Raw genomic sequence first — 13,671 nt, forward strand, 5'->3', positions numbered from 1 at the left:
TACATAACTTTAACGAAAAAAACGCATTATGGGCAAACGCGGCAAAAACCAAGGGCTTGGTCTTTGGACGTCAGACCAAAAAACACCAAAGAGATTGGCAACCTTGTCCACTAAAAATAGAAATAGAAGAAAAATATCACTACCTTGGAATATGGTTATCGAGCACGTAGAAAATGCCGTATCGGGTAGCGGCACTAAGAACTAAGGAAGAGAGAACCACATATGCTTTAGAAAAACTCCGGCTCCAGTCACCAACATCAGAGGCAATCAGGAGAGTTATTAAAACTACCTGCTATCACCCATGGACACCTTCCATGTCCCAGCAGCCTGATTACACCGCTGAAGAAGTGCCAGATGACAGCCTATAAAAGGATATTCCATATTCCTGAATCAACCAGACCTTCAATTCAACATAACAAAAATGGATATAAACGGCAAAATTGATAAAATTAAGCTTTTCCATTGTGTTTTCAGGGCCAATACTGACAACTTGAGGGAGTCCCTGGAAGCAATTTTTAAAGATGTATCCAGTAGCTTGGCCATCTGACCCAGGCAAGCCGAGGAATTATTTAATTTAGCTCCCTCCTACACATCGGACCCTCTCATATCGAATGATCTGCTAAAAAAGACTTTGAAATACAGGGTGTGCGAGCTTCCAGAGAAAATGACATTGCCATAGTCAGGAATATTAGCGGAGCCCAGGGTTTAGCCGAGCCTCATACAACTACTAATGCCCAACCGTCCATGAAAGCAGCACTGGGAGCCCGTGCTTTTTTTTTTTTTTTTTGTGTGTGCAAAATGTGTCTCTTAATAACCCCTGTTTGGGACTTTAGATGTACAAGAATGTACCCTATGAAACTACCACGCTGAATCTATAATATATCTAGTATGTTGTTGCCCATGCTTGGCCTCAGAGAGACATCAACTATTAAAACCTCTATTCCTGAAACATGGTTTAAGAACATGCAAAGAAGCCGTAAAATATATATTAATTGTAGGGATCCCTATGGAGCTGCCTTGCCTTGGGAAATAATTTACTATTGTGGGAAAGACTCTTCAGCTTGCTCGGGGCCAGCAACACGCAGGAATCAAAAGGGGAGGTGTGGCCCCTAAAGAAACATTATTGACGAAGTGGCTCATTTGCCCATGCTAATCTTACTTACACCTATGCTGACTTTGACCAGGCTCATGGCGATACAGACATGACAGGGAACTCTCATTTGAACTTTTGGATTTTATAATTCTGCTTTATATTTTCCTCTTCATATTCTGTTTATCCTGTTTTTACTCTTATGTCAACTTTTTATCTTACCTATGATGACACATGCCTCTGTGCTTTAATATGTTTATTTTTGAGTCACCTCTCGGGGTGTCAATTCTGAAACTCCACCACTTTTCCCTGTATTCTGCTTAAAATGTCTAGGATAACATATGTTCATTAATGAAATTGGTGGTTCACACTATACTATGACATGCAACTTATTGGATCCTAGATACATAAGTCCGATGTGCAACATGATAATATGGTAATTGTTCAAGCTTGGTTTAGCTCTATTGTTGTACGTCCAAGCGAATTAATAGGCAGAACACATTATTCAGTATTTGATTCCCTTGTGTGGTAGAGCTCGCTTTTGATTTAATGTGACTCTAGACTCTTAACTTAGTATATGATGATAAAGTTGACAGATAGGAAATATCTATGAATTTCTTTTAGCGTGAAAATGGATGGAAAAACTGGTGTAGGTATCTGCCCATTTACTCCTAAAATTCTCAGACTTTTATAATAACAGATGCAGTACCAGACTGTCTGGATAATTTTTATAGGCACTTGCACTTTCATTGCTGTGTTTATAGTATTTTACGGCATTTGCACTATCATGTCTAAGTTTTAGAATTGTATAACAACAGAAGAGATACCAGACTTTTAAGACAGCCTCTATTGGCTCTTGCAAACTCATTGCTGTGATTATAGTACTTTATGGCATTCACACTTTACTGCTAAGACTCAGAATTTATAATAATTGACTTAATATCAGATTGCTAGGACAGTCTCTATTGGCCTCTGCACTTTCACTGCTGTGATTATACTATTTTATTATAGCATATGAAAAGATGTATTTTATTCTATGCATGTTTATTGTATTTTGTGCAACGATTTTAAGTAATCCTGCAATAAAGTTACCTACCTACCTACTTACAGCACGCGGAAGGACAATGGGAGCGATGATTGCTGTTCTGTTTTAGGGCAGACACAGTTATATTTTTGTTGTGTTTCCATTTAGGGTTTTCACACCACCTAGATGATGCTCCTTGCCCGTGCGATGCTACCTCTGGTTAAACAATGATGCACTTTGCTTTTTTGTGCACATTTAATGACAGATTTACTAAGATGTTTTTAATTCTGCTTTTAAGAAAGAGATGCTGTAATGTTAGACAGGTGGAAATTGCTGATCAGTTTTTATTGCAACTTTCTGATTGTGATGCTGTTTTATATGTCAGCATGTTTTTAACAACAGTTTGAACTCAAATAAAGAAGGTTCAAAATTCCCTTCCTATAAGAATGCCCGAAGAAAAGTATTAATTTGTGGGTGGGAACTCTGGTGAGGGTATGGACCAGTAATTCCCTGAAGAAGCAAAAATCTGAAAGTACTTAAGTCAAGAAACCACTTGATTCATGTTAAAGAAGTAGACATGCTATTGCAGGTTGCAAGCAGTTAATAATTCATCAGGTCCACGTGTTGTGATTCAGGTGCATTTATTGGTTTCCGTCATGGAAAAAGTCTTGAGAAATGCAGAAAAAAATAGCCTTTTTTTGCATTTGAAACCTGATTATCCCATTCTCCATTACTAGCAGCCTTGAGAAAGCCCTAGGTGAACACACAGCGAGGGGCGAAACACGTGTCTGCTGTTTTCTTCCTGCAACTTTCAAGATTATTCCCATGTTGGGAACGAACAAATGCACATGAACTATAGACTTCTTTTTCCTGCAACTTTCAAGACTACTCCCATGTTGGGAACTAATTATTGCACATAAATTATTCAAAAGTTATATTCAAGATCCAACTCCATTGCATACGCTAATACATACTTACTGACTCTTTTCATATTTTCTTTTCCTTCAACACTTTGTGGTGGCCATGTCGTCATCATCATTCACTTCATCGCCCACGTCACATTTTAGCTGTGCCTAATAATCTGCTGCCACATTTTTCCTTGAAAGTGCTCTATATTAGATATGTATTTACGCAAACTTGAATAGCTCTTCTGGCAGAAACGTTCCTTGTTCCACCATTTATTTAAAAAAAAAAAATGCTGACTAGTTGCCTGTGGTACATGCCTTTCAAGAATGGCATGTCCTACAGTAGTATCCTAAATTTGCACATATACTCACACCTCAGGCTCTGTTATGGAGTATCTTGGCTCTGCCACTGCAGTTTGAGTTACGCCAATGATATTCTGTATGTTTTTTCTTTTCCATAGTATTGTCTCAAAACTGCTCCCCTGACCTATTTTACGAAGACTGGGATACAGCTTCTAAGTTTTCATTGAAAGGTAGCAATGGTGCAGCTTGCAGTTCTTTATTGGTTGAGAGTGCACCTACCTGTTGTTATCTATTTATGGGCTTTTAACCATGCCCACCTCACGGCCATCACTTTCAGTTGTTCATGAACTTGCCTTTCTAAAATCCCGTGATGTCATTGGTAAATGCTTTGTTTGTCCCGCCTTTGGACGGTTTTGTTACCGCCTTGCAGACTGACCCCTTTACATGGATAATTGCATGATTGCCAATATATTTGTGTGGGCGAACTACTTTTTTTATTTTGTCTCTCTCCTTTGTGCTCCATGGCAGCCATGGCCTTCACAGCGCTCACATCACCAACAGCGGGAACTCCATCGGCAGTATTGAAGAGCAGGTCACATTGTTCACACTGTTACCTAATCAGAGTAATTTCTTTTGGCTTTCCCTTTCGCGCTCCATAGCTTTCTCAAAACACTTATAATTGATAAATGCTTTACCAAAAAACACAGGAATCCGCAACATGGCTTACTAGGCACAGCAGGAGAGCCAGTACTACAATATTCACTGCACTTGGGAAAACTCGACCCATAATGCTTTGCAAGCATTCTTTTTCACACCATTTCTGCCCATAACTCAGCCTGTGGTGGCCCTAGGACAATAGGGCCACCACCAAAACCTTCAGCACGGAGCGTTCAAGGTGGAGTCAGTCGTCTCAATGACAACCAGCTCTGAGAAGGAAAATCCTGTGGTAGTCGGTGGGCAGCCCGTAACTGCCTATTAATGAAGCCCTTCTGGATCCAGACCTGGTGGCCTGGGATAAACCAACTTCTGCTTTAGTGGTCAGCAGGCTTGTGGCACGATGCAACGGTTCTGCCATAGAAGAACCACCATTTCTCTTTTTTCATCCTTAACCTGAAAGCCTAGTTATCTCAGCATCGTGCTCACCTGGGCAGTTGGCTGGGACCAACCTTCCCAATATTTCTCTCAGATAGTGAGTCAAAGCTCCTGGAGGCCTGGGAGAAAGAGACATTTTCCATGAGGATTATGGCATTGAAGCCTCTCAACCATCTCCCTTTTGCTCTACATCTAGGATATAGCTAGAAGTTTGTACCTCACGTGCCATAGGACGTGAGGGCACACTTCGAAGAACGCATCATGCCATATAATAAAAAAATGGATACTGCTGATTCTGTAGCCAAGGCTGTGGGGGTACCTCTATCACCATCCGCAGGCTCACCTGGCGACACACTTCTACCTTCTCCCCTGTTGTCTTAGCCAACCTCATGGACCTCCCGTTTGAACGGGCATGCCTTCTGGTATAAGGCACAATCCGTATTTGAGAGGTTCAAGGCCAGCAAAGGCACAGCTGACAACTCCTGTGACGATTTCACAAAATTGATGGCAGTGGTTGCATGCCATCTCCGAATGGGTGGTGCACCAGTTTTTTCCCCACATGGACCACTAGTTAAAGGTGTGGTTACACCATCTGCAGTCAAGAGTGTCGCTAACGATCTGAGTTGCGCATTCAATGTTCTAAATATCACCTAAGGCCCGCCCAACAACTTATGTTCATAGTGCTGGACGTCACTCTGTTTCAAACCTTTTCTCTACCTCAATGGATTACTGACATTCGAGAAGTGGTTCAGTCTTTCGAACACAACGCATGAGTTCCAGTTCTGAAGGTCCTTTGACTCACAGGTCTCATGGCTTTCTGCATTCTCTTAGTCGTTCATGCATATTGGCACATGAGGGCCCTGCAGTGGTGTCTCTGCAAGCAGTGGCTACCATAGTGATGAACGCCTCCACCTTAGGTTGGGGAGCTCATCTTGTGAATATTAAGCTCAGAGGCCTTTGGTGTCCAGAGGGACATGTGCTTTACATCAACCTGTTAGCAATTCGGCTGGCACTCAAGGCCTTCCTCCCCTCCACCCAAGGTCGGCCCATCCAGATCTTGACGTATAACACAACAGCGATGTGGTACATTAACAAGCAAGGGAGAGTAGGGTCTCATCTCCTTTGCCTGAAAGCTTTCAGACTGTGGTCTTGGGTTCACTGTCAAAACACCTGGCTGACCACCAGTTACCTGGCGGGGTCTCTAAATGTCAGAGCTGAAAGCCTAAGCTGCTTTATCTTACTGATCATGAGTGGCACCTCCTACTAGAGGTGGTCAAGGATATCTTCGCCCAGTGGGGCACTCCTCAGGTGAACCTGTTCACCTCCTGGGAAAATACTCGATGCCAGCAGTTCTGTGCCTTCCAGTTTCTGCTGAGAGAAGGCCTGGGGGGATGCGTTTCAGTCATATTGCCATTCAGAATGTACCTTCCCTCCCAGTTAGGATGAATATTTATGCAGCCCCCAATTTTCGAGGGCTCCATCTTTATGCCTGGGGATTGAGCTGGACATCTGAACTTCTAGTTGCCACCAGAGGTGATAAAAATCAACTTGTCAGTGTGCCCCCCCTCCACAAAGTCTGCTTACTCTGGAAAATAAAGCAACTCTGTTGCATAGTGTGTGGATAACAACTTGCACCCCATGCAGACTTAAGTTGTATTAGATCTTACAGTTCATATTTTTTCCTTGTCCAGAGGGGTGTGTGGTAGTTACTGTCAAGGGCTACTTAGTTGCTTTGTTGGCATTACTCAGACTTCTTTGTTCAAGTCCCACATTGTGTTGCATTTTCTGAAAGTATTGACAAACTTGTATCGTCCAACTCCATTGCTTTTGCCCAATAGGCAGTTGTTGTCCACTTTAAAATTATTTGTATCCTGATAACTTGGTGTTGCCACTCCTCTCTCCACCATCTATCCTCTGCCAATTCTACTAAGTATGAGGAGCAGTTGCCAGGTCGGATCCTAGACCAGCAGTCAACTTCTACTTGGGCCATACCAAGGACATATGACCAGCTCTTTGTAGGGTATTGTGGTGCCAGGAAAGGCAAGGCAGTGCAGAAAAGGCCCTTATCCACGTGGATTATTCCCTGCAACTAGACCTACCATTCTCTGGCTAAGAAGGAACCTCCGGAAGGGATCAGAGCTCATTCCACTGGAGGCAAATCCACCACTGAGATCTGTAAGGCAGCAACATGGGCATCCCTGCACCCCTTTGCCAACCATTACTTTGTGACCTGCGCAGGTGAATAGGGATGGTCACTTTGGCAAATCTGTTTTGCAGTATTTCCCAGTTTAACCGCCAATCTACCCTCCTACTTGGCAAGGTATTGCTCAGGAATCTGTCCTGCAGGAAGTAGCTATCCGAAGAAAACATTTCTTTCCCACAAAAATGATCTTTCAGATACATACTCTTCCTAGCAACAGATTACTCACTGACCTGCCCACCTCCATGTTTGAGGTAGATGTTATGGGGAGAGTTAATAAGATTCCAAAATTGCTTTGGTACTGCACTACTAATCCGTCCACCCCTTCCACCACAGAAGTTATCAGTGGTCTTCTTTAGACTGTGCTGTCTCATGAGGAAGTGGAGCATCATGGCATGTTCTCACATTGAGGCTTTCTGTACTGGTGATACTAGAGAATATCCTTCCCTGTCAAATAGTCCTTCGTGAATTTATTGAAGCATAGTCTTCTTGGTAAATATGATAGTGCGCGGCTTGAACTATTGATTGAATAAAAATGGAATGACCCTGACAATTATTTGAAGTGACATATGTTAAGCACAGCGATCCATTTTGACTATATTGGAGGGTATCTTTCTAGCTCTATGATAACTTGGTTTAGCTATTTCCGTAGATGATGATAGGTTTTCAGCGTTTATAATAAATTGAATTTTGTCTACCACACAATTATATGCTACTATAGTGCAGGGGGTCTTTTTACTGTGTGTTCCTTTTCCTTTATTATGTATATCGGGTTAAAGCAACACTTGATGCTGCAAGGACCTACACCCCAGCAAAACAGAAGTTAGTTTACTTTTTTTTAATACAAAGGTGTATTGTGTAAATGAATATGGATTTATTCTAAACAGGGATGTTGTGGTAAAGATTCTTTCACATAAGGTTTTGTAAGTTGGTTGTTCTATTTACCAGGAATGTTTGTCAAATTTTATGTTGGCCCTTTCGGCATCTTAGATCTTTAACTGTTTTATTAATGTGTGACTTTTTATTTTGGCACGCAACTATATAGTCGGAGAAAGAAATACTTTCACACTCACACATTTGCACTCTTCTGCTGTGCAGTCAGTATGCTTCACTAGAAACTGCGTAAGAATTTCACTAGTGTCTCACTCATCAAATCCCAAGAGCATTCACAGTGAAGTTAATGAAGTGGATGTAGTCACCTAGGAACATGCTCATAGGTACAAACACATTTGCAGTAGTACATCTTTACTAGCCAAATCAAACTCTAGTTTGCAAAGGAAACCACGAAATCAGGTAACAGACACCCACTATCTCCTGAAAATCCTGCAATGGCAGCGGGTGCCCTTTGAGCTCGGAGTATCATAACTTGTAAATCATTTAATTCTGAAGCAGTACTTTAGTTACAATGTTCTTGTATGTCCAGCTTGACTTTCTCATTCGAAATGAACATATAAAAATCGTTTTGTCTGTTTCCCTTGTTTTGCAGCACATGGTTATGAGCTTGAGGGTATCTGAGCTGCAGGTGCTTTTGGGTTTTGCTGGCAGAAATAAAACTGGAAGGAAACACGAGCTACTGACAAAATCTTTGCATTTGGTGAAGTCCGGTTGCAGCCCTGCTGTCCAAATGAAGATCAAGGAGCTTTATCGGCGGAGGTTACCTCGCAAGATCTTGAGCCCGACAGAGCTATCAATGCTTCACATGCAGGCAGTGAACTTGCCCTCGGCTGCTGCTCTGACTCAAAGCGCAGTATGCCACTTGGCCTACGATACCAGTCCTACAGGGTCTGGTATTCCTGCCACTTTGTTACCCCCCATGCCCATGTTGGGCCCTAAGCATGAAGTGGACTTGCAACACCTTTCTCCACCCATTCATCCTGTCCACCCTGATGTCAAAATGAAGAGGCTGCCTTTCTACGACGTTTATGACGAACTCATAAAACCCACCACACTTGGTGAGTACATCCTAAGGAAGGGGTTTGCTTGTTTAATTTATGTTTTGTTGACTATTTTTCCTGTATTCTTGAATTCTAGAGAGTAGTGGATGTTCTTGCAAGCAAAACTTATCAAGTTGTTTTAATCTTTACAGCACAGTGGAGTGTAAGATATATATTACATTGGCATTGATAACACCAGTGTTGCTGGACCAGTGTGCAGCTTGATGCAGATTTCCTCCCCACCACCTACACCACATCTGTACCAATCACTGAAGAGTCAAGACTTTGGTCTCGTATGTGCAGCTTGCACACACGTGCTGTCCTGTTCTGTGTAATCAGAGCAGAGCCTCTTAACCAAGCTGTGCAGCAGCGACCTTGTCTTAAAAGGCGGACCGTGGTGGTTAGCATTTTCAGCTCCTGTGATGTGAATTTACAGTGAGTGAGACATTATCATAGTAAATGCCCCAAAATTAGGTAGTCCGATGCAACAAAAAAAAATCAGGGGTATTAAGTGGATAGAAACAGTTTGCTAAAGGTATTAATTGTGGGCCTTGACACCCATTCCCCCCTCACCCCCCTCACCACCAGACCCCCCCCCACCCCAGAGGACACCAGATCTGACTGGCAATGCAGTGATCAGGGGGAAGCTGCTGAACTGTGTGTGTGTGGGGGGGGGGGGGGCTTGCATGAATAGGTGCAGGGTGGCTCTTGGCACAGCGGGAGAGAAGAAGCTCTTCTACGGCGCCGCCCCTGCAAGATGGCTACCACCGCAGCATGATTGCAAGTACCCGTCTCCAGCTGGGTTCGAACCCTAGAGGCCAGGCCTGAGAGGGTGCTACTGCCCCGGGGGGGTGAAGTACCCAGAGAGAACAAGGACAAGTGAAGCAGGCGAGATGCAAAACCGGCCTATGGGCTCATAACAGACAGGGGAGGGCCTGTAGGATGCCCACGATTCATGCTTGACCTAGAGAGAGACCTGATTCTGAGGTAGCCTAGTGGGGAGTACTAGGCAGGCTTCTGTAGCGGAAAACACACTGGCTCGGCTGGAGCCCACGGTCACATAGAGTGACAAGAGGATCCAGGCCATTCGGAGTACTGTTAAACATTTACTGGTCAGGTTGGACGATAGGGCAGGGTGCTCACGCTGCAACAAATATGAGGGTGGTGGAGGTTCCAGAGAATATCTGAAGGCCCGGCATGGAGCTGTTTCGGGAAGACTGGTTCCTCTCGGAGGCACTTGGAATCAAAGCATATACCATGTTTATAGTTGAACTGGCACACAGGTTGCCGGTCAGATCGCTGATGCTCAGGTTGCCCCCCTGGCCTATTGTAGGCCACCAACTTAACTTTTGAGACCGAGATCACATCCTCAAGTGGCTCACACCCATGACAGATATAGGGTGGCCTAGTGAACATATACCTGGACTATACCACGGCAGTACAGCACCAACAAGAATTTTTTCTAAGTGTACAGAGACATCTCTGGTAATTAAATCTGAAATACGCTCTTTTCTTCCCAGCGAAACTACATAGAGTGGATAATCGAGAATCGTGCTTCTTTACAGCTGCCCTCACAGGTGTTGAATTGGCTTAAGAAACGGGGCTTCCCACTCCCAGAGGTGCGAGAGATTGTCAGACCTGCGGACTGCCACAAACAGAGAGTACAATGCAAGCCACATAAACACCCAAGTGTGACCCCGACCAAAGGACAAGCGGAGACGGAAAGGGCCAGAGTGGTTGCTGACATACAGCACCGTCACTTCCTGGTCACAGGCAGCCTATAGGAAGCCCTATTAAGGGATTCAGAGGAAGCTTCCAGCAGGTCTGAGGGCCCTCGAGACAGAATGGAAGACACCCATGCCAGTCATCACCCTAATTACAGCAGACATTATTGATCAAAGATTGACAGATGCTTGTCGGTACCTCTGGTGGATAATGGACCTGGTGACCTAGTGGTCCAGACTGTGCGAACCCAGCCAAGGCCAGCAAAAAGCAACAATGCCACAGGGCCCCAGCTTCCCTTAATTCTTGTGTGAATATCTTTGGTAGTTGCAAATGAAATTTCAGGTTGATATGTTGGTGCGACAAACACTTCGAGCATTGTGGAGGGGATAGTTTTAGATCCACAGCATGAGTGGGTTAGGTGGGGAATTTAGGGGGGTTGTTCTAGATACCTACTGAGTCACCATTTACTTGTAGAACCTTAGCACGTAGTCATCTCATGTGGTGATGCATCCACTGTATTCCGCCAAGCTAGATACCTACTAAGTCACCATTTACTTGTAGAACCTCAGCACGTAGTCCTCTCATGTGGTGATGCATCCACCGTATTCAATCAATCAATCAATCAATCATTCGCATTTATAAAGCGCGCTACTCACCCATAAAGGGTCTCAAGGCGCTGGGGGGGGGGGGGGGTCAGTGCTCGAAGAGCCAGGTCTTGAGCTGCCTTCTGAAGGAGAGGTGGTCAGGTATGGCGCGAAGGTGGCTGGGCAGCGAGTTCCTGGTCTTCGCTGCCAAGAAGGAGAAGGATCTTCCTCCGGCGGTGGCTTTGCGGATGCGGGGTACAGCTGCCAGGGCCTGACCGGCGGAACGTAGAGTGCGCGGGGGGGGTGTAGAAGGAGACGCGGCTGTTGATCAGTTTGGGTCCGAGGTTGTGGAGGGCTTTGTGTGCGTGGGTCAGGAGTCGGAAGGTAATCCTCTTGTTGATGGGGAGCCAGTGGAGTATTCCGCCAAGCTAGGGCAAACATTCAAGTTGCGATCCTGGAATGTGAGCAACCTGGGCAGTGAGCTTAAATGGGAGTCCTGTGGAAATACTTGGCGCAACAAAATCCAGAATTAATTCTACTACAGGAAACTCACCTGGCAGGCAATACCTGCCGGGTGTGGAACCACAGCAGTTATACCTTGCGGGACCTTGTGAGTCTCTCACTGCACTCCTGGGGAGTGTGCATTCCACTGTGCAGGTCCCTTCGATTCCTAGTGACCCGAACATGTGTGGACATGCTTGGGTGCCAGGTGAGAGTAAGTGGATGTTGAAGTGGGAATACCCTGTTGCTAGAGTGCTTTTACTCGCCCACCCCCGCTCAGGGCTGCAGACTGAGGAGATAGACAAAATGGGAAGATGGGAAGCAAAACCTCCAGAGGCTCTTCTCCCCATTGGTGGGGGTCTTAATTTGACCCTACAGGCCGAAATGATCAAGACAGCACTTCTGGGGTTAGACCCTGGCCATATTCCGATCTCGACTCCTTCCTTGATTCCCTGAGAATAGCGGAAATGTGGCAGGAGGGACACTCGGGACCTAGACGATACATTTATACTTCCAACCAAAATCAATCAATGTCCAGACTGGACTACTATCTGACAGCATGCCGACACCGCACAGATTTATCCATACAGATTTCTTGCCCAGAGGCATCTCTGACCACTCGCCCCGATTGACACACTTGACAACGGCCACCATGGGGACAGGAAGGGGAGTTGAGGCTGGACCCATGGGAATTATCATATTTGTTCAAATACATATAATCTTGAATTTTAAAGGTTAGGTGGGCAGGGGAAATGCACACATTTTGTAATATTGGAATTTATGCCATCTCAGATCTTAAAAACCAAAATAGTGCCAGAATTACGTAATCTGGTTTATATTACCGTAATAAATCATGTTTTTAGACAAGCTTATTTTTTAAATTGCTGTTTTCTAATTACATAGATATACAGTAATGGGCTGGCTCCAATAAATGTTTCATGATTTTTACACTGTTATCCTCATTTGGGTTATAATAGTTTGGACTCAGAATTGCACCTTGTCTATAAACTCTGCTTTAACCCACTGAACGATTGTGTCTTTGGAAACTCCTGTATCATCACAACCTGTTCTAGTCACCCGTATATCCTCACTTTTGGTAGAAATTGTGCTCGCCATACTTCTCCTTTATCGTATCGTTCTATAACGTGCTTTCTGGGTCTGTTAAAGTTTATTGGAGGAGCATAGTGTAGCAAGCTTGTGACTGTGCATTGCTCCATTTTATTTTGGAAACCGTTGACTTTCAAAGATGTGACGCTGAAACTTGTTTTTCGTTGGTTATGTAATGTTAAATTGACTTCTTAAGTGCTCTTTTGCCCATCGGTCCCAGGGCAGAAGGCCACATTGATGGTAAGGCAAGGCAGTTATGTCGGCTGATAATGCATTCCATAACTTAGGAGATAAACCTCGGAAAGCTCAACAGCCAATTTAGAATCTATAAAAGGAGGGAACTCTAAGGGGGCACTTTTGAGATGATCTTAAGTTTCAGGGGGAATGGTATTGGTGCAGCTTTTTGTAGACAAAAAGTGAGGAACAGGTTCACACAAAAATTTATGTCCTAGGCTAGTGTGGCCGTTTTTGGTGGTTCATGAAATTCCAACCAATAAATAGAGATTTATATTTGCACTTTTGCTGCGCTTCAGTGACCTAGGACAGAGTTCAAACGCCAGCCTATGTCTTATGAAAATTGTTGCTTTTTTATTTTTTACTTGAGGATTGGTGTTTGCAAACTTTTCTCACTTTGCAGTCTGAGTTACGAACTTAAAGTGAATTATGTGATAATTCTACTGGGGTACAGATAGTGTGAAAGGAAAAGCTGTAGGACATGTTTTTTAAACACACAACAAAATGTAAACACCTGTAAATGAACTACACACATTCATCAGTTCGGAAAGCAAAAAATAAAACGCATTTCTCTGTAATTATGAAGTATGCTAAAAAGAGGGTTGTGTTTCGAAAAATTCTGGAAAGTAGTGGACTAGACATAGCATCTTAAAATAAACTTTGGCTTAAGCCAGTGAAGTTGTCTCAGGTTTGGCTGAAGAAAAGCGATGTGGTTAAATCGCCCGCCAGGCTGTTTGGTATTGGTTCGCTTTTAGATGCACAATTAGTGTCTTGTTTATACACTGGCACGAGTATTAAATATTCCTATCTTGCACACATCAAGGCACAGATAACTCATTCAGTCTCCAAAGCCCTGAGTGAAGACCACTTGGAGCAGGCTAAGCATGGGAGGCTAGCTTGCAGGTATAATCATCAGTTGTTGCCTGCAGCCCACTTTGACTAATATGAAATTGAGAACGTCGGACTAAAAAT

At 44.0% G+C, this 13,671-nt stretch overlaps 1 protein-coding gene across 3 annotated transcripts in view; it reads left to right on the forward strand.

The window, feature by feature from the left end:
- The window catches only part of PIAS3 (protein inhibitor of activated STAT 3), a 189,746-nt gene that overhangs the window by 37,991 nt on the left and 138,084 nt on the right, over positions 1–13,671 (forward strand). For all 3 annotated transcript variants that reach the window (XM_069217936.1, XM_069217937.1, XM_069217939.1), the window contains exon 2: positions 8,101–8,566. In XM_069217936.1, coding sequence (XP_069074037.1) covers positions 8,104–8,566 — 463 coding nt within the window. In that variant the 5' untranslated portion in view covers positions 8,101–8,103. The remainder of the gene's footprint in view (positions 1–8,100; positions 8,567–13,671) is intronic.

The sequence above is a fragment of the Pleurodeles waltl genome, chromosome 12 (genome assembly GCF_031143425.1).
Source record: "Pleurodeles waltl isolate 20211129_DDA chromosome 12, aPleWal1.hap1.20221129, whole genome shotgun sequence".
NCBI classification, from domain to species: Eukaryota; Metazoa; Chordata; class Amphibia; order Caudata; family Salamandridae; genus Pleurodeles; species Pleurodeles waltl.